General features: G+C 44.1%; 1 protein-coding gene across 2 annotated transcripts in view; it reads left to right on the top strand.

The window, feature by feature from the left end:
* Positions 1-24,745, top strand: part of LOC132818830 (choline transporter-like protein 3) — a 91,943-nt gene that overhangs the window by 37,079 nt on the left and 30,119 nt on the right. For both annotated transcript variants that reach the window (XM_060829952.1, XM_060829953.1), the window contains 5 exons: positions 3,050-3,139; positions 7,657-7,781; positions 11,016-11,202; positions 20,828-20,993; positions 24,352-24,508. In XM_060829952.1, the coding sequence (XP_060685935.1) occupies positions 3,050-3,139; positions 7,657-7,781; positions 11,016-11,202; positions 20,828-20,993; positions 24,352-24,508 (725 nt within the window). The remainder of the gene's footprint in view (positions 1-3,049; positions 3,140-7,656; positions 7,782-11,015; positions 11,203-20,827; positions 20,994-24,351; positions 24,509-24,745) is intronic.

Below are 24,745 nucleotides of genomic sequence, written 5' to 3'. Positions count from 1 at the left end.
CTGCCTCACAGCACCAGGGTCCCAGGTTTGATTCCAACCTCGGGCCGAAGGTCTGTGTGGAGTTTGCACGTTCTCCCCGTGTCTGCGTGGGTTTCCTCTGGGTGTTCCAGTTTCCTCCCACAGTCCAAAGATGTGCAGGTCAGGTGAATTGGCCATGCTAAATTGCCTGTAGTGTTAGGTGCATTAGTCAGAGGGAGATGGGTCTGGGTGGGTTACTCTTTGGAGGGTCGGTAGGGACTAGTTGGGCCGAAGGGCCTGTTTCCACACTGTAGGGAATCTAATCTAAATTGCTGTTTGTCCAGCCCAGAGCATTTAGATTTTTAAAAAAACTGCTCCCCCTTCTGGTTAAAAAAAAATCATTACTGAAATAAGGTTATAAATTCTCGACAGTGTCAGTTGACCTAGCTTTTCCCCTGCTGTGTCTCCAAACAGGTATAAAGATCACATGGGGTCAGTTAACTTGATGGCTTGGTGACTTGGCTGTAATATAGAGTGTGGCGAAGAGTGTGGATTCAGTTTCTGCACCAGATGAGGTTACTGTGAACCACTCCCCTTGCCTGAGATGTGATAACCCTCAGGTTAACTACCTCAGGTTATCTCTCACTAATGAGAGAGCAGTCCTATGATTGGTAGGACTATGGCAACTTTACCTTCACCTATAAAGATCGCATCAGTGTTTCTGTGAATTTCCACATGTCTCCAAGTAACTAACTTACATATCATTTTAAGGATCATTTGTGAAGCCAATTCACTTCTCTCCTTCTGTGACACTCATCAAAACACATTATACAGATTTTATGGCTGCCTTTTTAATGTATCCTCCTTTGGCCCAGTGCCTTATAAACATAGAAGATAGGAGCAGAAAGAGGCCGTTCAGCCCTTTGAACCTGCTCTGCCCCTCATAACGATCATGACTGATCATCCAACATAATAGCTGAATCCTGCTTTCTCCCCATAACCTTAAATCCCATTCACCCCAAGTGCTATTTCTAGCCGCGTCTTGAATACATGAAGTTTATGATGGTCTGATCATACTTCAAAGAACACTTTGTTGGGGGGGTGGGGGAAGAGGTAAAAGGCACTATATAAATGTGAATGGTCATTGTTTGGACAAGTAATGAGGCAACAAACATTGCAGAGAGAAGTCCCTTTCTTAAATTTGGCCTCTACTAATTCAGACTGGGACAAGTCACCCTGTATGGAATATGAACATAAACTGAGCTGAGTCACCATGGTTCATTCAGAAATTAACCTTCTGGATAAAGAGCTTTAACATGTTAATGTCTTCAAGTAGATTCATACACTTGGAGTTATCTTAACCTTTATTACCAGCTGGAGGATGGATGTTAGGGAGCTGAGTGTCCCTCAATCTCACAATTACCCTTTCCTCTAATCTTAATTCATCTGGTGACCATGGTTACAATTACCCTCAATGATTCTGTGCCCACAGTTAGTGGACACGGACTCACATCCTGAAACTGTTTGTGATTCACCAACCAGCAAGCACAAAGCTGATTCTCTTCGGAGGACGAAAGGTGGGAAATGGGACAGTTAAAACCTGAACTGATTTAACCTTAAAATTTGGAGTGAAGCACCAAAGTAATTATGAACTGTTTTAAGAAAAAAAATAGGTGTGGGGTAAAGATTAGAAAATATTAGATTAGATTACCTACAGTATGGAAACAGGCCCTTCAGCCCAACAAGTCCACACCGACCCACCGAAAAGTAACCCACACCCGACCCCCCCGACTAATGCACCTAACATCCATGGACAATTTAGCATGGCCAATTCACCTGAGCACCCGGAGGAAACCCACACAGACACGGGGAGAATGTGCAAACTCCACACAGTCACTCAAGGCTGGAAGCAAAGCTGGGACCCAGGAGCTGTGAGGCAACACTGATAACCACTGAGCCACCATGCCACCCCTGGCATTTAGTTTTTTACTGAAATTAAGGACATGCAGGTCCTTGGACTCCTCCATCGCCAGACCATAGCAACACGACAGCTGGAGGAAGAGCGCCTCATCTTCCACCTAGGAACCCTCCAACCACAAGGGATGAACTCAGATTTCTCCAATTTCCTCATTTCCCCTCCCCCCACCTTGTCTCAGTCCCAACCCTCGAACTCAGCACCACCATGTGGGTGGCATGGTGGCACAGTGGTTAGCACTGCTGCCTCACAGCGCCAGAGACCCGGGTTCAGTTCCCGACTCAGGCAACTGTCTGTGTGGCGTTTGCACATTCTCCCCGTGTCTGCGTGGGTTTTCTCCGGGTGCTCCGGTTTCCTCCCACAGTCCAAAGATGTGCAGGTTAGGTGAATTGGCCATGCTAAATTGTCTGTAGTGTTAGGTAAAGGGGTAAACGTAGGAGTATGGGTGGGTTGCGCTTCGGTGGGTCAGTGTGGACTTGTTGGGCCTGTTTCCACACTGTAAGTAATCTAAACTAATCTTCCTAAACTGCAATCTTCTTCCTGACCTCTCCGTCCCCACCCCCACTCCGGCCTATCACCCTCACCTTTACCTCCTTCCACCTTTCGCATTTCTAACGCCCCTCCCCCAAGTCCTTCCTCCCTACCTTTTATCTTAGCTTGCTTGGCACACCTTCCTCATTCCTGAAGAAGGGCTCATGCCCGAAACGTCGATTCTCCTGCTCCTTGGATGCTGCCTGACCTACTGCGCTTTTCCAGCAACACATTTTCAGCTCTGATCTCCAGCATCTGCATTCCTCACTTTCTCCTACTGAAATTAAATGCAAACTTGTTTGAATGCTTTAACATTCTAATGTCAATCATAATGAAATAAAATCAAAATGCCGGAGAAGCTCAGCAGGTCGAGCAACATTTGTAGAGGGAGAAAGACAGTTAACATTTTGAAATCTGATATGTTATAAAAAGTCATTTTGGACTTGAAATCCTGTTTCTCAGTCCACAGGTGCTGCTGGACCTGCTGAGTTTCTCCAGCATTTTCTTTTCCAATTCAGATTTCCAGCATCCTCAGTGTTCAGCTATTGTATTAATTATAATGACCCTTTCTGTCTTATTCCACAGTCCTCTCCTTCATTATGGTGGCACTCTTCCGATTCATCGTCACATTATTGGTTCATATCTTCATCGCTCTGGTGATTTTTGGATTGCTATGTAAGTGTGACTATTTTAAGCTAGTTTTGTCATTCACACTATACAAATAGGAGGACATTTCCTCTAAGAATCCATCTCATTGAATAGCCAAACCCAAAGTATCCAGATGGATGGACAATGCAGCCCTTCTGAATGCTTTGAATCTTGGGGTAAGGAGATAAGACGCAGAAGGTTGCGTTTACAGAAGAGAATATTTAGATTTCCTCTTTTCACCTTGCTTGTAAGTTGCCTCCAATTATAATGTTGCAATGATGAAGAATTAAGGAGCCAAGGATCCAAAATCTGAAACAGTAGTAACAGAAAATGTACAAATGCATACAAGTCAATGAGCGAGGCGAAAGCAGAGATTAACATTCTAAAGAATGCCTTCAGGTCAGAACAAACCATTCTGACAAACAGTGCCCAACCCACTTAGTTCACATGCCCTTTTTCAGATGCTGCTACGCCTGAAAATAGTCTGTGTTCAGGAGAGAAATCAGGGACCTGAGGCTTCGACTGTTCCTGGGCCCCTTACTACCCAAACCTTTAGCCCTGAGCCTCACATCCTGCAGAATTGGAATCTGAGGCTCTTCTTGAGATTAGCCATTGAGACATGTTATTGGGAGGTGCTTGTTCATTGACTTGGTGGCTCAATGGTTAGCACTGCTGAATTCCATGGCAGGGACCTAGGTTCAATTCCACCCTTGGGTGGCTATCTGTGTGGAGTTTGCATGTTCATCCTGTGTTGGCGGGGGTTTCTTCTTGGTGTTCTGGTTCCTCCCACAGTTCAAAGGTTTGCAGGTTGGGTGGATTGACCATGTTGAATTTCCCATATTGTCCAGCGATGTGCAGATTCACTATGGGAAATGTGAGGTTACGTAAAGGGGGTGCTCTTCATTGGGGCAATGTGGACTGAATGGCCTACTTCCACACTGAAGAGATTCCATGATTGTCACTAACTCATTTACTTTTGCATCTGTGTTGACTTATTGGGTACTTAGAATTACACAGAGGTAGAATTGAAAGAATTCAACAATATCCTCAATAACTATTTACCTTCCACTAAATGTAAAGCCACAAAACCTATTGACAGCATTCATTTCTTAGGCCACACATTATTTAAATTGGCACAACAGGCATTGGTGAACAACAGCCGTTCCACAGACTGATGTGGTCCCAGGTAGTGTGTTTCTATTGTATTTGAACAACGCTCGAGGATTTTAGCCAGCCTTACCAACCTTTCCAGACCATTTCAAATCTCCATCTCAGATTTAAATTGAACAATTGGCAAAGTGTTCATTACAATAGAATCCATTACATTCCACCCCAACTCCCTGTATATATTCACACCTGAACATATGCAGCTGTAAATGAGAGATTCCACACTCATTTGCAAGGAATACATTAGCTTAGTGATTTCCAGTTTTCCTGTCTCCTGCTTAGCTGAGTATTCTTTCCATCGATGGGTCGAGAAATCACAGCCTTCCTCTCCAATTGCTCCTAACCCAGCCCCCCACCTCTTCCAGTCTCCTCTCTCTCCTTCCCCATCTTTTTGTCTCTCTTTATCTCATACAGCCCCTTCTTTGTATCTTCTGTCCCCCCCAACTCTGCAGCCACCCCATCAATCTATCTTCTGTCCTCCTGCAGACTTACCCCAAACCCATGTAGTCTCCTGCTCTCTCTCTATCTCTTCATTGTTTGTCTCTCCATCTCTCTCTCTCTCTCTCCGTCTCTCTGTCATAATTATAATATACTTAGGTATTTATCTTTCACACCTTCCATGCTAGGAACTCTGTAGCTTCCCTTTCTGTCTGTCTGTCTCTCTTTCTCTCTTGCTCTCGCTCTCCACCCAGACTGACCCTGCACATCTCTAGCCATGATTCTCTGATGCTATCCCTGTCAAATTACATCCACCTCACCCTGCACCTTCTCACACTGCCATGTACCTTCTCAGTGCTCCTCACAGCCTGGTTCTGTCCTGCAATTGCTTTTGATAGGGTCAGAGGTGACCCAATCAGCAGTGGATATGGGAGAGAACCAGGCTGTGGTTGGAGGAACAGCTCCTTTTGACGTCCTGTCCAGTCACACAATCACAATAGTGTGAGCATCGTTACCGAGTACCTGTTCTAGTGATTGGAACGAGGTCAGCCAGCTGGACTTCCTAGAATATGAGTTCCCTAATTAGACCCTATTAATAGCCCTAATCAGGGAACCCTTGCTGACAGATTCAAAGAGGAATGTCAGAGAGTCTGTCACTCTGACTCTGAACAGGCAGTAATAAAGTTACGGACTCCTCTTGTGTAAATAAAGGGTGACCTGCTGCTGGAATTCTGGCCTCTGTGGTGTTATTTCACCAATCTCTTCCTTTCTCCCCATACCCTTACGCACGATTTCTATCCAAACAATCATCCAATGATCCTTTTGAATGCCTCAATTGAACCTACCACTTCCACATTTCCAGCTTGTGCATTCCATACTCAGAATGAAAAGTCTTTTACCCACAACACCCTTGTTTCAACTTAGGCCGTCCCCTTGATCTCAGCTACTGCACTGAATTTTCCCTGTGTCCTTGTGTTCTGAGAGCTGCTATGGGGCCAATGTGGTAGAGCACCATCCCGAGTGGTTAGCCTAGTACACTCCCTTCGTTTAGCACCAGCAGTGGTTCCTTCCCCACTCCGGGAGACAGTGGGAGCGATGGCTGGGAAGAAATGCCTCCACAAATTGACAACAGGATCACTGTCATCGACACTTACTTAGCATCAGAAAAACAGGCACACCACAATAACTGTAGCCAGCTGTGTCTACCAGTGTGTTCTGTTGTTAATCTGCATGAACATGTTTACCCATAACCCTTGTCATTTTCATTAACTCTCAAGGTTATTAAACTCTCACACCGCAATAGTTTGAAAAGGCTGTATCTGTCTGCATTCCTCATTATCCTTGATTCCTGAAGAATCGGTTGCATATTCCTCTGCTGTTACTTAGCAAATGCTTCAGCCATTCTACAATGAAACCCCATTTCCTCAAAATGAAGGGTTTAAAGAGGAAATGTGAAATCTTAAAGGACTCAATCCCTCGTCAGGTTAGCGCTTGCTTTGCCATATAAAGAACATTTTCTCTAAGTGATGTTCTGCTTTATTTTCAAATTCCCATCCCGTCTTTGAGTACTGTTTACGTTTAAGCAGAATGAAGCTACATAATATTGCAAGTGTTATGATCCCTGTAGAAACCCATAACTTTAAAACAAAGATTTGAACTTCCAATTATTATTTGAAAGGTTTAAACAAATTAAAACTTTTACTGTAACAAACAATAAGAAAAACAGCAGTGGGTAAACTCTGTTTTCCTTTTATAGGCAACTTACAACTTAAGCTACAGTAAAGATTATTCTCTCTTTGTATTATCACATATTACACTCTCCACAAAGTTATAATCCTTGCAGTAACTGCCCACAATTGCTCCCACATTCCAGTGGGTTTCTGTATCTACATTTTGCTGAATGCTTGCAGCTGCTTTCCATAGTTTCCAAAGAATTCCACAAATTTTCTACCAGTGGCGGAGCCACTCCTGATGGTTCCAGAAGGAATTTCCTACAATCGTCAAATCTTAAATGTCGGCAAGATGTGTGTCTGCAACTAAAGAACATCTCCTTCTTGCATCTAGTTGTGGTAGTTTACAATGTCAAGTAACCTCTCCTTTTTGCTGAACACACAAGACCACTGTCCGTCTGTGATAGTCATTGGTTTATAGGGAAGACTGTAACCTGATCATAATTGTTTCTTCGCCACTCTTCCCTCTGGAGATATGAAGCATCAACATCTTGTTTCCAGGTAGAAATTCTGCTTATTCTTGATCCCAACCTGCTCTGATCTTAGAATTAAATGGACAATTTGTAGCACAGCTGTCTATGACCCTATAGTAATGTCACCTTTTTAGGAAACTCAGAAACTGCACCATTAACACACAGGTCACTGCCATTGTCACTAAGGATAAATACCTTGTAATTTCTTCCAAGTAAAACAACCAAAGCCTTCCTTTCATCTCTAACCATCAAAGCAGCCGGGCTTACAGTAAGGCAGACTTCAAAACAAGTCACGTGACCCTGCCTCACCTATTTCATTCTAACCCAAATGCCTAAAGAACATTCCCACTTCATAATCTGATAAATCTCATATTTGTAATGCACACTCCGCCTTTACAATTCTTGGCACGATGTTGGCTTTAAATTCTCAAATTCTTGTTAGTTGCTAGTCAAGGCTAGATTGCTCTAATTGTAGTCTTTGGCATTTCTGTTTCCACCAGTGGCCTGAGCATTTGGTGCAGAGGTTCTGCATCTAAGCTACCTTTGTATAGCTGTGACATCCCCTTCCCGCAGACACACAAACTCACTCAAAAAGGTCTGGATTTCAAATAGCAGCATGTATTGAGTAGGCTGGAGTCCTTCACCCAAGACTTTGCACAGATGTTAGATATCAGACATTATGTCCTCTGGAAAGCTCTTTCCTTCTTGAGTGAAAGTGGAATTTTTGTTTGTTCAGTTGTGTCAGGTGTTCTGTGGTGGCTCTATTATGACAACATGAATGATCCCAATATAGTCCTGGAAACGGAGAAGGAAAACACAAAAGCACTTCTGGGATTTGCAATTACTGCAACTGTCGTATCGGTAAGATGTTTAAAAGTTGTTTTAAAAACATGCCTGGCTTATTCATGAGGTAAGGGATACATTTAGTAACCTGAAGTTGAGAATTTGCAGAAGAGTCATATTCACAATGCAGGCTCCAGTACCAATCTTAGGCCTGTAATTGTTCATTTTACATTTGTACTTTAGTTGCAACATTTCATTTCTGCACTTTTATCCTCCCACACATGAAAATACATCAAATGTGCTGAGATGAGGTTGAACTCTGAACTAAGTGGTCTGGGATTTCCCAATGTTCGGATGCTTCTATTTTTTGGATCATGAACACACTTGGGACAGTCTGGAATGAACAACCACTGTCTCAAAGTGTATCTCTTCAAATAGAACCCAAGGTTCAATTTTTTAAAAAATAGTTTACAATGAAAACGGATCATTAAATCAATATACATGAAGAGGGTATCCATATCTAAATATATTTTGTTCAGGAAAAACGTCTGAATTTTCAATAATTTCCTGCTTCCCCTGAAACTTTATTTTTAGAAAGCCCTGTTTGTCAATGTAAAATAGATCTTTAAAAATAAAGACCGTGTTGCTGGCTATTAAGTGGAATTATAATTAGAAAACAAAACCAAAGAACTGTGGATGCTGGAAATTAGGAACAAAGCCAGAAATTGCCGGGAAAGCTCAGCAGGTCCGGCAGAATCTGTGGAAAGAAAGCAGAGTTAAAGTTTTGGGTCCAGTGGCCCTCTTCAGAACTGATTGTAGTCAGGAAAGGATTGGTCTATCTGCTAGAGATTGGGTGGGAGGATGGGGAGGAGTAAATGTCATAAGGATACATTAGGAGACAAATAAAAACAGTTGGACAGGCAAAAGAAAGGTAAGAATTAGCCTGGGAGACTGAGAAGCTGCTAATGAGGGTTGTTAGTAGCTGACAATGGGTTGTTTGTGGTATTTTTGAATTATTTTTGGGCCCTATTAATGTGACTGCACTGTGAGTTACTTGATCCAAATTGAGATGAATGACTGTGTTCCATTTTACTTTTAAAGTAATTCCCATTTCATGCATGGCTCAATGGCAGTGTTCTCCCCTGTGTGGCAGTAGGTTACAGGTTCAAGCCCCATGCTGGAATACTGACCTGATCTTACCTGGCTGATCAGGCCGATACTGAAGGAGTTTTCTCTGTTTGGAAGCATGATCCTTCAGGACAGGTGTAAACCAAACCATCAGTCATATGACCAAGAGTCATAGAGATGTACAGCATGGAAACAAACCCTTCGGTCCATGCCGACCAGATATCCCAACCTAATCTAGTCCCACCTGCCAGCACCCGGCCCATATCCCTGCAAACCCTTCCTATTCATATACTCATCCAGATGCCTTTTAAATGTCACAATTGTACCAGCCTTCATCACTTCCTCTGGAGCTTGTTCCATACACGTACCACCCTCTGTGTGAAAAAGTTGCCCCTTAGGTCTCTTTTATATCTTGCCCCTCTCACTCTAAATCTATGCCCTCTAGTTCTGGACTCCCCCACCCCACATAAAAGACTTTGTCTCTAGATCAGCTAAATGTAAATAAAGTCCACTGAAACAACTCGCTGGTCCCTTGTCCCTATGCTATTTGTGGGATCTTGCTTTGGTTGTGTATGTAATAAGATTTTGAAATGCAAGCTAAGTAATTGGCTGTCGTGTGCTTTGGGATATCCTGACAGGAGCTGTATAAATCCAGATTCCCTTCCCCATTTAGAGCACAAGCTTCCTCTGGCCTACCATTTCAATTTTACACCTCGCTCCTGTTCTGATTTTTCAGTCACATGAGCAAAGATTGCTGGAGAAACACGATAGGTCTAGCAATGGAGAGAAAAACAGAGTTAATGATTCGAGCCCCGTGATCCTTTGCCAGAGCTGACCTTTCTGTCCTTGGGTTGCCAGGGTGTTCCCTATGATCTGCATGTCCTTATTTGCTGTCATCTGCCTGTACTGCCCACAAAACAGCGCTTTTCACTGTACTTGGGTAAACGTGACTACAATAAATCAAATCAAATCAAAACTCACGTGAACAGCAACTCCTCTTTTGATCAGGCACATTACAGCTTTTTGGATCCAAAGTTAGTCCTTCAAAATTTAAATTGTAACCTCAGCCTCCATTTTGTGTCATATTTTCTTTGCTGGATTTTATTTCCTTCTTTTCAAAATCCATTTGTTTTACAATCAGACACTGCCCTCCTGCTTTTCACAACTTATCTTGGGAGATTTTATTTTTGTTTCTTGACCTGTACCATTCCCATTCCCTTCTGGTTTCTCATAAAGAAAGTTCTTTTCATTAAATCCCTCCTGCTCCCCACCCTGTCACGAATCTTCCCTTTTGTTCTTCCATTTTGTTCCACTTCTCATCTTCGAAATCTAACGCATTTCCTGCTTCCTTCAACTCTGTGAGGTCACCAACCTGAAAATGTCACTCTTTGTGCTTGACCTGCGGCACATTGAAAGCTTTGTGGGCATTTCACTCAGAGGTCCAACAGCCCACAGGCAGAACCGCAGGGCAGGGTGAATCAGCCTGTCCGCCCCAGGGTATGGAACCAGAACCGAGGGGGTGGGCGGAGCGGCCTTAAAAGAAGTGAGAGAAGTCTCTGCATCCTTTTGGTTATGGGACAGCACAGTGGCATTGGGGTGGCACGGTGGCTCAGTGGTTAGCACTGCTACCTCACAGCACCAGGGATCTGAGTTCGGTTCCAGCCTCGGGCAACTGTCTGTGTGGAGTTTGCACATTCTCCCCGTGTCTGCATGGGTTTCCTCTGGGTGCTCCAGTTTCCTCTCACAGTCCAAAGATATGTACGTCAGGTGAATTGGCCATGTTAAATTGCCTATAGTGTTCAAGCATGTGTAGGTTATTTGTGTTAGTCAGGGGTAATGTAGAATAATAGAGTTGGGGAATGGGTCTGGGTGGGATGCTCTTCTGAGGGTCAGTGGCCTGTTATTGTGCCAAATGGCCTGTTTACACATTGGGGATTCTACGTTGAAGGCAGCAAAGTTTCATTAATACACGGGAGATCAGTCTGCGAAACGAAAGCAGGAAGTTTGGGGTTGGGGGGGGAAGAGGGATGGGGGAGGGATCTATGCACTCTACAAACAGGCCTCTGCAGTGCAATTTGCACTGGGAAGGGGGCGCTACCACGCCCCTAGGGGATGTCTCTTGCTTTTGCGAGTTGCTTTCCAGTTATTTGCTAACAGATTTATTGCCCTCCCCAACCCCCACAGGTCATTCTTGTTGTGCTGACCTTGGTGATGTGGAAGAGGATCAGTTTGACTATTCAGCTGTTTCGGGTTGCCAGTAGTCTACTTGGCAGTGTCCCTCTCTTGCTCTTCCAGCCATTGTGGACCTTTATCATCCTCACGTTATTCTGGATGTACTGGGTGGCTGTTCTTCTAAGCCTGGGCACTGCAGGTGAGCCGCTGTAGCACTGTGCACCATTACTCAAACTATTCGATTGTTGTTCCTCACTCTCGAATATCTGAGCGAGCTTGTAGAAAGCTTCTCCAGAATACATGTAAAAAGCTGCATGTTTCAGAGATTCAGACCCTTTTTTTTGTCATTCTTTCAAGGCATGTAGACATGGCAGCAGGTTCTCCAGACCCAGAGTGATGTGGTTGTCTCTTAAATGTTCCCTGAAACAGCCCACCCCTAATCGGCCTTGAACTGAATGGTTTTCCAGGCTATTTTAGGGAGCTGTTTAAAGTTAACCACATTACTGTGGGTACTGGAGTCACATGTAGGCCAGACCAGGTATGGATGGTGGATTTACTTCCTTCAGGAACTTTAGTGAAATGGTTCTTTACAGCAATCAACAATAGTTTCAGTAATGGTGTTAACTATTTTCCGTATGTATTAATTGAATTCAAATTTGGCTCATTATCGTTGTAGAATTTGAACCCATGTCCGCAGACTGACAGTGCGGCCCACCCCCTGATGACCAGTTCAGTGACATTACCATTGTGCTGCCATCTCCATTAAAACCAACTGTTTTCAACACATCATAGAGTGCAATTATGATATAATGAGACTCATTTCACTGATGATGCTGGAACTGATCACATGCCACTGACCTCAGTAAAAGAGACTAGTCTAGGATGAGCATTCAAAAGGAGACTTGGAACAGGAGCAGGAGTAGGCCATTCGGCCCTTCCAGCCTGCTCCGCCAGTCAATATGACCATCGTCCACTTCCATACCCTGTTCCTGCTTTCTCCCCATACCCTTTGATTCCTTTCGCCCTAAGAACGATAACTAACTCGTTCCCTCCCCTTAGATTCTACTTGACATGTTGAACATTTGGAACGATTTTTGTTTTCATTCAGATTACCAACACCCACAGCCAGACCTTTGGCTAACTTTTCAAATCACCACAAAGCTTAGACAAAGAAGATGAAATGTCAGTGAAATATAAAATACTGCGTTCATCTGGGCCTGTTAGAGGGAGTCAATACAGTGCTTCACAACGAAGGCTGCCTAGAGATTTCAAAGTTATTTGAAAGTTTGGGCAAATTGAACCAGCCTAATTACATTACCCTGTAAGTAGTTGCTAAACTCATCTGTCTGAAAATTCCTCATTGTTTGATAGAAAAAGTAAAACCTCAGTCAGAAAGCATGATTGGAAGTATCACGAATAGCTGAACCAATGCAATGATGCTCAAGGCTACTAACTGCTCTCAAGACAAATGGAGAACTAAGATTGTGTGAGGATCTTAATCCGTTAAGCAAAGGAGTGAGAAGAAAGATCTTTTTTTTTTGTCTGTCAATAATAGTTGAGCAAAATTGTCAATAAGCAAGCTTTTCATGAAACTTGATGCCAACAGTGGTTTCTGGCCAAGAATCCTTTAGACCAAGAGTCAAGATTGTTCACTTAACCTAATCTTGAACACCATTCTGCCAGAATTGCACCAGCTGTCTGCCATTTGGCATATGCTGTGCCAGACAATTTCAAAGGGAAATGTCTAGAACCTTATATTTCTGTATCTCCAGCCAGTGTGTGGACTGCAGCAGAATGAGAAGGGAGCTCATTGCCAGATGCTCAAAGGCAATTAGTGCTGAGAAGAACTGCCTGCTTTGTTAGTGGTACTCAGCTCCTGAGAATACATTATTCTTTTAAAACCTTTGTGTTCCCACGTGTGTGATGAATGACACAGTGCTGCACTAGGATTTGGGTTTTCTGAATTGAGGCAGAGGAGGTGCCTTTCATCACTTGGAAAATGCTTGTAAACTTGATTGTACAATAGTCACAATGATCAAAAGCTATCTGACTAAAAATATCAAGCTCTGGAGCTACTGAACTCCTGGCCGGCTGGCAACAGGACCAAGTACAAAGATGACAGATTTTGATAGCTCCTGATCTTTCCCTGTGGCCAATAGAAAGCTGGGCTAACCAAGACTCGGAGATGTTTTGCTCAGAGAAAGTTTTTTTTAAAAAAGCGAGCCCATTCTATATCATCTAGCACCAGATCAGTTTATTTTTTAGCTGTGTGTTCTGACTGAAATAACTGCACAGAGGCCAGTACCCCATCATCAAGTCCCCCTTTATCTATAAGTGCACGGTACATGACGCTGACCCAGCTAGCTCAGAGCCGGCTCCTAGGGAGAACAAAACCTCTGACATGCCTCTTTATATGTCAGCCTGGGCTCCCTGATGGAAGTGGGTTAACAGCCCCAATCAGGGAACTCCTATTCTATGAGATCCACCAGTATGACCTCATTACAATCACTACATTGGCCTTTCTAATTCTGCTTTCTCAATGGCCTATTCCCTGTCCTAAAATAGTCTTGGTTGAGAAGAGATTTAACCTCCATATTTCTCCCACTCTCAGATAAATATTGGTTTAAGTTCATGAATTATTATTATTTAAAAGAAACCATTAGAGGGAACACTTGTTGCTCAAGTCAGAGTATGAGCAGCTCGTACCATTTTCATTCTACAGCTTTCATCCCCCATCGGTCTTAAGAATCCCCAGAGGAGTTGTGGCATTATCAGCTTCACAGCAAACTTTCCTTTCATCTGTTGTTACATTTTATTGAAATACACCAAGTATTTGCTGAAGAGGTTCTAGAGAAGGCCAGCACACAGGAGTCAAGGGCTAATGTTAGAACAAAGAACAGTACAGCACGGGGCCAGGCCCTTTGGCCCTCTAAGACTACGCTGACACAAAATACTTCTCTCAACTAAAAACCTTCTACCTGTATATTGTCTATATCCCTCTATTCCCTGCCTTTTGTGTATCTGTCAAGATGTCTCTTCAATGTTGCTATTGTATCTGCTTCTAACATCTCCTCTGGTAATCCATTTCAGTCATTTACCACCGTCTGTGTAAAGAAAACTCTGCCTTTCACACCTCTTTTAAACTATCCCCCTCTCACCTTAACCCAATGTGCCCTGGTAATTGACACTGCTCCCTTGGGAAAAAGATTCTGACTATCCGTTCTGTCCATGCCTTCCATAATTTTGGAAACCTCTGTCAGATTGCCCCACAGCCTTCGGCGTTTAAGTGAAAACAAACCAAGTTTGTCCAATCTTTGCTCATAGCTCATATCCTCCAAACCTGACGACATCCTGGTAAACTGTTTCTGTACCCTCTCCAAAATCTCCACATCCTCCTTATAGTGCGGCAACCAGAACTGTGTGCAGTATTCCAAATATGGCCTACCTAAAGTTCTATGCAGCTACAATGTGACTTGAGGTCTTAACACTCTATGCCCTGACCAATGAAGGCAAGCATGGCCCATGTCTACTTGACCACCTTATCCACTTGTGTTACCACTTCCAAGGAACTATAGATCTGTATGTGAATGCTTCCTCAGGTACTGCCATTTACTGTATACTTTACTCCTGCTTTAGACCTTCCAAAATGCATCATCTTGCATATGTCCAGGTAAAATTCCATGTGCCATTTCGCTGCCCAAATCTCTAGCCTATCTATATCCCCCTGTATCCTCTGACAATCCTCCTCACTGTCCACAGCTCCCCCAGTCTTTGTGTCATCCACAAACTTATTAATCAGGCCACCTACACTCTCCTCCTAATCATTGATATATATTACAAACAACAGGGCTCCCACACAGATCCCTGTGGAACACTACAAGTCACAGATCTCCAGTCAGAAAAAACACCATTCAACCACTACTTTCTGCCTTCTGTGACCAAGGAAGTTTGTATCCATCTTACCAGCTCACCGCAGACCCCATGTGATTTCACCTTCTGTATTAGCCTGCCATAACTGACCTTGTCAAAGGCCATGCTCAAGTCCATACAAACCACATCTACTGCCTAGCCCTCATAAATCATCTTTGGCACTTCCACAAAACACTCAGTCACGTTTGTGAGACATGACCTTCCCTGCACCAAACCATGCTGCCTATTGCTAATAAGTCCACATTTTTCCAAATGTGAATAAATCCCATCCCTAAGGACCTTCTCCAATAATTTCCCTCCCACTGATATAAGGCTCATCACCCTGTAATTTCCCAAATTATCCCTATTGCCCTTCTAAAACAAAGACCAATATTGGCTACTCTCCAGTCCTCTGGGACCTCTCTGGTGAATAAAGAGGTTACAAAGATTTCACGCAAGGCCCTAACAATTTCCTTTTTTGTCTCCCTCGGTACTCTGGGATAGACCCAATCAGGTCCCGGGGATTTGTCTACCTTGACGCTTTTCAAAGCACCCAACACCTTTTTTATATTGAATAGAATATTGAATATCAACATACCACTCCAGACACTCCCCATCCACCATGTCCTTTTCCTTTGTGAATACCAGTGCAAAGTATTCATTAAGGACCTCACCCAGTTCCTCTGCTCTATGCACAAATTTTCTCAGCAAGTTTTGAGAAGATTTGTAGCTCAGGTTGAGGTTCTGGATGTAGGTTTGCTCGCTGAGCTGGAAGCTTCATTTCCAGATGTTTTGTCACCCTGTGCGATTCCTGCTTTCTATTTATATGTTATTATATGTTAAAGAAACCCAAAAATATAAATAGAAAGCAGGAATCATGTACAGTGTTTCGCCTGATGCCCACTGAACATGTTACCTAGTAGGGTGACGAAACGTCTGGAAATTCCCTCCTTTGTCCTTGAGTGGACCTACATTTTTCCTCAGTACCTGTTGCTCCTTGTATACTTTGTAAGGCATTTGGAGAGAAGTTTTAGAATTGCCTAGGTTTCATCGCATTCAGCACAGAAGAAGTCCTCCAAAAGCACTGAGCCTGAAATGGACTATTACCTACACCTGTCCCTCTTGCCCACCAAGGCCCATGGGCTAGAATGTTATGACACATCAAGTGCTTATCAAAGTACTTATTAAAGGTTATGAGGTTCCCTGCCACAACTACCCTTCCAGGCAGTCTGCTCCAGACTCACCACCCTCTGGGAGAAAATATTTTCTTAAAATCCACTGTAAACCTCATGCCTTCAAACTTAAAATTAAGTCCCCTTGTTATTGACCAATCGACTAAGGGAAATGTCTGCTTTCTATTCACCCTGTCCATGCTGTTATAATCTTACATACTTCTAACAGGTCCCCATGCCACCGTCTCCACTTGAGAGCAGACAGCCCAAACTTTTCCAGCCTCTCTTCGTTACTGAATGCTCCATCCCCAGAGGATACCCTAGTGAATCTCATCTGCACCCTCACCAGTGCAATCATATCCTTTCTATTGCATGGTGACTGGAACTGCACACGGTACTCCAGCTGTGTCCTAACCAAAGTTCACTGCAGTTCCAGCATAACCTCCCTGCTCTTCCTATCTTTCCTGATCTAAACCTGTCCTCTCACCCTGTATTCTCTTCTCCCTCGTCATTTTTTTCAGTTTTCCACTGACACTGGATTGTTTGCTTCAACTGCTCCCTCTGGTGGCGAGTGCCACATCCTCCTTTGATCTTTGGGTAAAATTCCTTCTTGGATTTGGGGGGGAGTATCTTCTACTAATGGCCATTAATTATGCTGTTTCCCTGCATCCAGTCTATCAACACCTTTCAGAGTTTTACAGACCTCCATCAGGTCTGTCTCCACCCCCCCGTATCTTGTTGTAGCTGAAGGCAAAACCAGCTGCCAGTCAGTCCTTTCCTGGTATGTTCACCCATGCGTTTCTGGCACTGTCCAGGTACATTGTTTCTCTACCCTTTCTGCTTGCTCTGTGCTCTTTCTGCTTGTTGAATCATATGCTGGCTGCGTTTGTCAGCCAAAACCCTGGTTTCCATACTTGGATGGAAAAGGATGTTAAAAGGATGGGAACAGAAGGGTTTACCAATCACAGTGTGTCAAAAGCCAACCAAAACTACATGTGACCTCAGCCAACTGTAGCTTGTTGGTCTATGTAGCACTAATGGAATCCATACCGCATGGGACCCGTGGAATCCATATCTATGCTCCAAAGAGCATCCCGCTCAGACCCACCCCTCTAACTTGGCTCCATGTTTCCCGTGGGCTAATCCACCTAACCTGCACATCTTTGGACTGTGGGAGGAAACCCACACAGACACAGGGGGAATGTACAAACTCCACACAGACAGTCAACATGAGGGTGGAATCGAACCAGGATCCCTGGTGCTGTGAGGTAGCAGTGTCAAACACTGGCAGATAACATTTTCTCATTTTAAAATGAATGTTGGGTCAGTTTTATTTTATCAACTGGCTCTAGCGATGTGCTTATCCTTTTTCTCCAGGATGGGTTAAGTATCTGGTTGGCAAATCCTTTGCCAGCTGTAAGACTGTGCTGAGGTTACTGTGCCTCCCATAACCCACCACACGGTGGCGCCTCTGTACTGCCTGTCAAAAGCTGTAACTGTTGACTATAAACAGACCCAGACTTTGTTTCCAGGAAATCAGAATTGACCGTCCAGTGTTGTTGTAAATCATTACCTCTAGTCTTCCACAAGCTATTAATTAACTAGCTAATTTGCAATGGGAATGTGCACAAGCATAAGTAAAATAACATTTGTTTTTCTCTCCTCCTGATGCCGATTCCCATCAAAAATCCAAAACTCTCTGTTTTGCAGCATCTGATGGTTTTACTCCCCCCCTACCACTTCTGTCTTTTCTTCATTCTCCCAGAATGTCCCCTCTCCACCATTTCTTTGTCTTACTTCCCTCTTGCCCACTCAGTCCCTATCTGACTCCTAATGGGCTATAACCCTTGGACCCTTGCCCCAATCTCATCTTCTCTTGCCCCTCATCATCCCCTTGCTCGTCCCATTTGTAACCCCATTGCCGCCACTCTTGACCACTCCTTCACACCTTGCTCCCTCTGGTCAGCTTCCTCTGAGCTCCTCACACTCCCCTCATTCCTCCTTCACTTCTCTGAAGCCTTCTCACCCACCTCTCTACATTTTCTTCTCCTTTTTCACTTACACATTCCTCTCCTGCCTCCATCTCTCCCTCCAACACTCTCTCTCATCCTGCCCCCCTCTATTCCCCCAATGCCACCCTCCCCCAAAGCCCTCTCTCTCTCCCTTCCTCCATCCCTCTCTCTCTCCATGCCCCTCTCTTCCCCCCCTCTCCCCATCCCTTTCTATCTCCCCTGCTTCTCCCTCCGTCCCCTCAGTATCTCCCCTGCCCCCATTCTCTTCCCCATCCCCTCCCTCCCTCCCTCTCTTCCGCCTCTTTTTCTCCCTCACTCCCTCTCCCTCTCTCTCTCCCCCCCCCGCTGCCTTCTCCTTCTCTCTCCCCCTGCATTCCCATCTCTCCCCTCTCTCTTCTCCCCCACCCTCTCTCTCTCCCAACATTTATTCACCCAACCTTTTAACGCCCCAATTCACCACTCCCCAACTCTCTTTTCCCCCTGCCAACTTCCTTTCTCCCCACCTTCATGTCCCTCCCATCACTCTATCTCTCCCCACACCCTCAGATCTCTCCCCTCTGTCCAGTTCCCCCCCCACTCTGTCTTCCCACTCCCTACAATCCCATCTCTGTTTCCCCTACCCTCTATTTCAACCACCACCACCAATCCCCGTGCTCTACACAATCTCACCTCCTCCACCGAGACCTCCTCAGCACTCCCTGCCCATGTCTCTCTCGCCTCCCTCAGTCAGTGTCTCTCTCCCTATCCGTTCCCCTTCATGATACCTCAGGCCTCAGCTCTGTCTTGCCCTTCCCTCCTTCTCTCCCAGCCCTGCCTCTAACCCTCCCTTCACCCACAGCCCACCCATTTCTCCAACCGTGCTGAAATACCCCTTGCTCCCCTATCCAGGACCGACCTCCCCATAGTCTCTTTGTTCGATAATACAGAAAATGTAATTCTTCCAGATCAGAACATGTTGAGGAAGCTTCCTATTGTGTTAGGACACTGCAGAGGAGCCTTTGAGGAAAGGACTGTTATTTGTCTGCTCTAACATATTTTAATAACTACAACATTTACTACAGCTTTAAGTAAGAATGTGCTTGCATTTGCTCTCAGCAAGCTATTACTGCCTCAGGACATCCAACAGTGCTTTATAACCAGTGAATTATTTCTCTGAATTGCAGTTGTTAAAGGTGTAATTCAATCCTTTACCTACAAGCTACTGTGTAATATCGATGTAAAGGTGAAGGAATCTTGATTGCAAAGTTTTGGAAAATGTCCCAAATAAAACACAGAAAGCTGGCACTTGTTAAGGCATTACCCACCTCTCCACAAAATGTATCTTCCTTTGGCCAGGCTTTGGTGTGAATGATGAACACACATTGAATGAATTTTCTGCTTAAAACCCATCGATATACCCCACTCAGGCCTTTCAGACAGTGGTAGGAGGTGGGAGATGTTCCTTCTGAGGTTTCAGGCAGCAAACATTTGACTCAATTAAGAAAATAAATTTAAAAATATAAAGTGAAATAAACAGCCCAAGAACCTCAATGATGTATATTTCTGCTGCTTGGAACAAATACTTCAGGGGCTATGTTTTATTAATTCTCAGGCTGTGGGCATAGCTGGCTGGGCCAGTATTTATTGCCCGTCCCAGAGGGTAGTTAAGAGTCAACTACATTGTTGTGGGTCTGAAGTCACATGTCGGCCATATTGGGTAAGGATGGCTGTTTCCCTCCCTAAAGAAGGACATCAATGAACCAGATGGGCTTTTCCTGACAATCAAATCGTAATCCCAGATTTATTTTATAGAAGTCACATTCCACTGTGACAGGATCTGAACCCAAAACCTTACCTGGACCTCCGGATAAATACCACCAGGCCCTCTGTCTTCCCTTTATCAGGGCTTTTGCCTAAAATGTTGATTTTCCTTCTCGGGTGCTGCCTGACCTGCTGCGCTTTTCCAGCACCACTCTCATCTAGACTTGTCTTCCCTTGTAGATCATTGCAGCCTGTTTTACCATGCAGTTGAGACTTGATAATTTCATTTGCTTCTTGACATTGGCAAGCCACTTTGTTCGTTACCAAATGCTGATCAGTTTCGGTTTGAAGGAAAGGTGAACTTTCTTGCGTGGAGTTTTCATGCTGATGTAATAAATGTTTAAAATCACACAACACCAGGTTATAGTCCTGTGTCCTATGATCTTATACTCCACAACCACCCGATGAAGGAGCGACGTTCCGAACGCTAGTGCTTCCAAATAAACCTGTTGGACTTTAGATTAGATTAGATTACTTACAGTGTGGAAACAGGCCCTTCGGCCCAACAAGTCCACACCGACCCGCCGAAGCGCAACCCACCTATACCCCTATCCCTACATTTACCCCTAACCTACACTACGGGCAATTTAGCATGGCCAATTCACCTGACCCACACATCTTTGGACTGTGGGAGGAAACCGGAGCACCCGGAGGAAACCCACGCAGACACGGGGAGAACGTGCAAACTCCACACAGTCAGTCACCCGAGTCGGGAATTGAACCCGGGTCTCAGGCGCTGTGAGGCAGCAGTGCTAACCACTGTGCCACCGTGCCGCCCTAAACCTGGTGTTGTGTGATTTCTAACTTTGTCCACCCCAGTCCCACACTAGGACCTTGAGGTAATAAATGTTATGTCAGTGCAACATGCTGTGCCTTTCTGATTTTTGTGTTTCTGTATTTCATGTTTTGTTTTTTTTTTATAAATCTCCAGGTAATGTTCATGTTACTGCAGACAATCTGGTTGAGTACAGACCACTGTCTGGCATACGGTACATGTGGTGGTACCATGTAATTGGACTGATCTGGACCAGTGAATTTCTCGTTGCATGTCAGCAGATAACAATTGCGGGGGCTGTTGTGTGCTGCTACTTCAACAGGTAGGAGTTGGTCAAGAAGACCCATGCTATTGTGTTGAATGGTTTTGACATCTCATCTCTTAATCATTACCTGCAAATCAGTGTGGCCTCACTACAAGGACGAGAAATATTGTTTCTTCCTCCACTGCATCCGTGACATTTCCAAAGTATTTATGGGCTGTAAGACATTATGAACATAAAACATTACAGCGCAGTACAGGCCCTTCGGCCCTCGATGTTACGCCAACCTGTGGAACCAATCTGAAGTTTATCTATCCTACACTATTTCATTTTCATCCGTATGTTTATCCAATGTCCATTTAAATGCCCTTAAAGTTGGCGAGTTTACTATTGTTGCAGGCAGGACATTCCATGCCCCTACTCTGAGTAAAGAAACTACCTCTAAAGTCTGCCCTATATCTATCTATGAGAAATTTACTGGTACAGAATGGTCCTCTGGAACTAAGGCATACCCTGGGCCAGAAAATGAGGCATCTAGTTCTCAATTTTACCCACAGTCTACCTGATCGGCAAGACCTTGATGTTGACACCAGTCAATATGTTTTGAAAACTAATGTCCAATTTCGATTGTCAGAAAGTTGTGGTCCTGAATTTCTGATCACTAAAGGGTGGATACCCCTGAATGAGGATGTTGGGTAGTAATTTGAGCTCGTTAAAGCAGCTCTCAAAACTCAGGAGGTAGATAACAATGTACTGATGATCAAATGTTGACCAAAAGATCTTCACTTAGGAAGGTGATGATTCTGAACAGTCAGCTGATGGATTCATTAGTGCTTGGGTAATCTTTACATCATTTAGTGGTGGCACGGTGGCTCAGTGGTTGGCGCTGCTGCCTCACAGTGCCAAAGACCCAGATTTGATTTAGCTCCGAGTGACTGTGTGAGTTTCCTAATCAATTGTCCTATGTAGGCCAAGTGGATTGGCCATGCTACATTGCCTGTAGTGTCCAGGGATGTGCAGGCTAGGTTGGTTAGCCATGGGAAATGCAGATTTACAGGGATAGTCTAGGGGGCAGGATGCTCTTTGGAGGGTCGGTGTGGACTTGGGCTAAATGGCCTGCTTCCACGCTGTAGGGATTCTATGATTCATTATATTGGAGGTTTTCAATTGAAAGAGCTTAACATTTAAGCTCAATTTGCACTGCAGTTTCTTGCTACCTTTAACAAGCTTTGTATATGAGAAAATATAAATTGCCATTAAATAAACAGGTTAGAAATAATCTAAAAGTGCAATTGAGCATGAATTTTCTGTTATGGGTGAGTGCTGATGACCTATAACCTGCTGGTGATGGATGGACTTGGTTTACCAAAGATTTCCATGGGGAAGTGGGGAAGGAGTATGGGATACTGAGTTTAGATTAGAGTGGTGCTGGAAAAGCACAGCAGGTCAGGTAGCATCCGAGGAGCAGGAAAATCGACATTTCTGGCAAAAGCCCTTATGGGAGACTGATCCTTCTGACATTGGTGATCCTTTCATTTTCCTGCATCTTGTCTCTGAACTGATGTAATGATCCATAGAAACATATGAATGAGGAGCAAATATGAGCCATTTCCCCCTCAAGCATGCTCTGCCATCAATAAGAGGTGTTTGTGTTCTGAAGCTGCATTCCTGTTTACCTCTGATAACGCTCGATTCCCCTGCCTAACAAGAATCTATCTACAAAAAACAAAGAGAATGCTGGAGAAGCTGGTCTGGCAGCATATGTGGAGTGAGAAACACAAGTAATGATTCCTGAGGAAATGCTTTCACCCAAAACATCGATTCTCCTGCTGCTTGGATGCTACCTGACCTGCTGTGCTTTTCCAACACCACACTCTCGACTCTAATCTCCAGCATCTGCAGTCCTCACTTTCTCCAAGTAATGTTTGGAGACTGGTATGGCTCTTCAAAAGAATCCTTCTGCCTTAAAAATATTCAATGACCCCCTTCTGAGGCAGAGACCTCTAAAGTTACTCCGCTCTGAGGGATAAAAAACAATCATCTATATCTGTATGATATGATTCTGTAGGATATCCTGAAAAGGCAACTGCTAATATTTAGAGTGCTCCTCAGCTCTGACTCAAAATGAAATATCCTTTCAACATTCAACTTGTCAAAAGCATTCAGGATCTCTTAAACTTCAAACAAAGCAACCTCTCTCTTCTAAATTCCCATGGAAATAAGCCTAGTCAGTACAGTTTTCCTCATTAGGCAACTCATTCAATCCAGGTGTCAATGTAAGTAAACTTTCTCTGAACCACCACTAATGCATGTACATCTTCCTTAAATAAGGAGATCAAAGCCTCGCATATTATTGAGATGTGGTCTCAGCAATGTTCCTGTATAACTAAAGCATAGCATCTGCACCTTTATACTCAATTCCTCATAATAACTAAAAATATTCTTCGGAGGCTGGACAAGTTGTTCATAGAGAAACTGTTTCCCCTTTATGGGACCGTTAACAACCAGAGGTCATCATTTCAGAGTAATCCCAGCTAGGACAGAGATGAGGAGGAATTTTTTCTCCTGGGGGCAGTGAATCTCCAGAATTCTTTTATCTCAGCGGTCTGTAGATCCTGTGAAGGGGAGAAAGTGTGGAGAATGAACCTAGTTTTCTTTTGAGCATGTGGTTTTCTGCCCCAGCTGACCAGTGGATTTAGACCACCCTGCAGTCTACAGACTTCTTCCTCACTGTCAATGATCTGGCTAATTTTTATGTCATCTGAAAATTGCATTTCCGACGTACAATTCCAGATCAGTGGTATGCAACTGGAAAAGAGGTACCAATACCAAACTCGAAGAAAACTCTTTGGTTACAAGCCTCCAACTACACAAAAGCGCGCTTCTTCCATTACCTTTTGCTTCAATCTTATTTCTGAGAGAAGATAGACATAGAGTCCAAAGACATGCATGTTAGGTGGATTGGCCACACTAAATTGTCCATAGTGTCCAGGGATATACAGGCTAGGTAGATTAACCAGAGGAAATGCAGGGTTTCTGGGATAGGGTAGGGGTGGATCTGGGTGGGAAGCTCTTCGGAGGGTCAGTGTGGACCCGATGGGCCAAATTGCCTGCTTCCACACTGTAGGGATTTTATGGTTCTATGATTGCCCTGCAGTAGACCACCGGCTACCTTATTGCGCCAGCCCCTCACTGGGACCAGAACTGTAGCTTTTTTGTCATTTCCATTCCCTCTTCCTCCTCCCCCAAATTCCAGCACCGACTCCCAGCAACTCCTCACCGAACACCATCAGCAGTTGAACATGTTGGACTCTCTGACTTGATTTAAACACCATGACTTGCTTGCATTTAACATTTGTTTTGATTTGCTTTGCTGGAGAGCTCTGTCTAATTCACAATCACTGAATTCTTTCCTCAGGGACAAAAAGAATCCACCCAGCCATCCAATCCTCACTTCTGTTTCGAGGCTCTTTAATTACCATCTGGGAACGGTTGTTAAAGGTTCACTTCTAATCACTCTTGTCAGGATTCCACGGATTGTTCTGGTGTACATTCACAGCAGTCTGAAGGGAAAGGTAAGATAAGAGCCAGATTTGGGATTCAATTCCATTATTTTTGATGTTTTAAAGGGAGCATAGCCATTTATAGTAATGGTCTTATGTCTCTTGATAAGCAGCAACACATTTTACTGAAGTGCAAAAGGTGCTTGTGAACTCTGTACAAAGAATGTTGGGTCTAGTCAGATTCAACTGCTAGTAATAGGAATTTTTGTCTTCAATTCTTAATGCTCAGCCTTTATGCAGTTCATTCCT

The sequence above is a fragment of the Hemiscyllium ocellatum genome, chromosome 9, assembly GCF_020745735.1.
Source record: "Hemiscyllium ocellatum isolate sHemOce1 chromosome 9, sHemOce1.pat.X.cur, whole genome shotgun sequence".
NCBI lineage: Eukaryota > Metazoa > Chordata > Chondrichthyes > Orectolobiformes > Hemiscylliidae > Hemiscyllium > Hemiscyllium ocellatum.
Note: the sequence above shows the minus strand (reverse complement) of the source record. Positions and strands in the feature narration are given on the sequence as shown.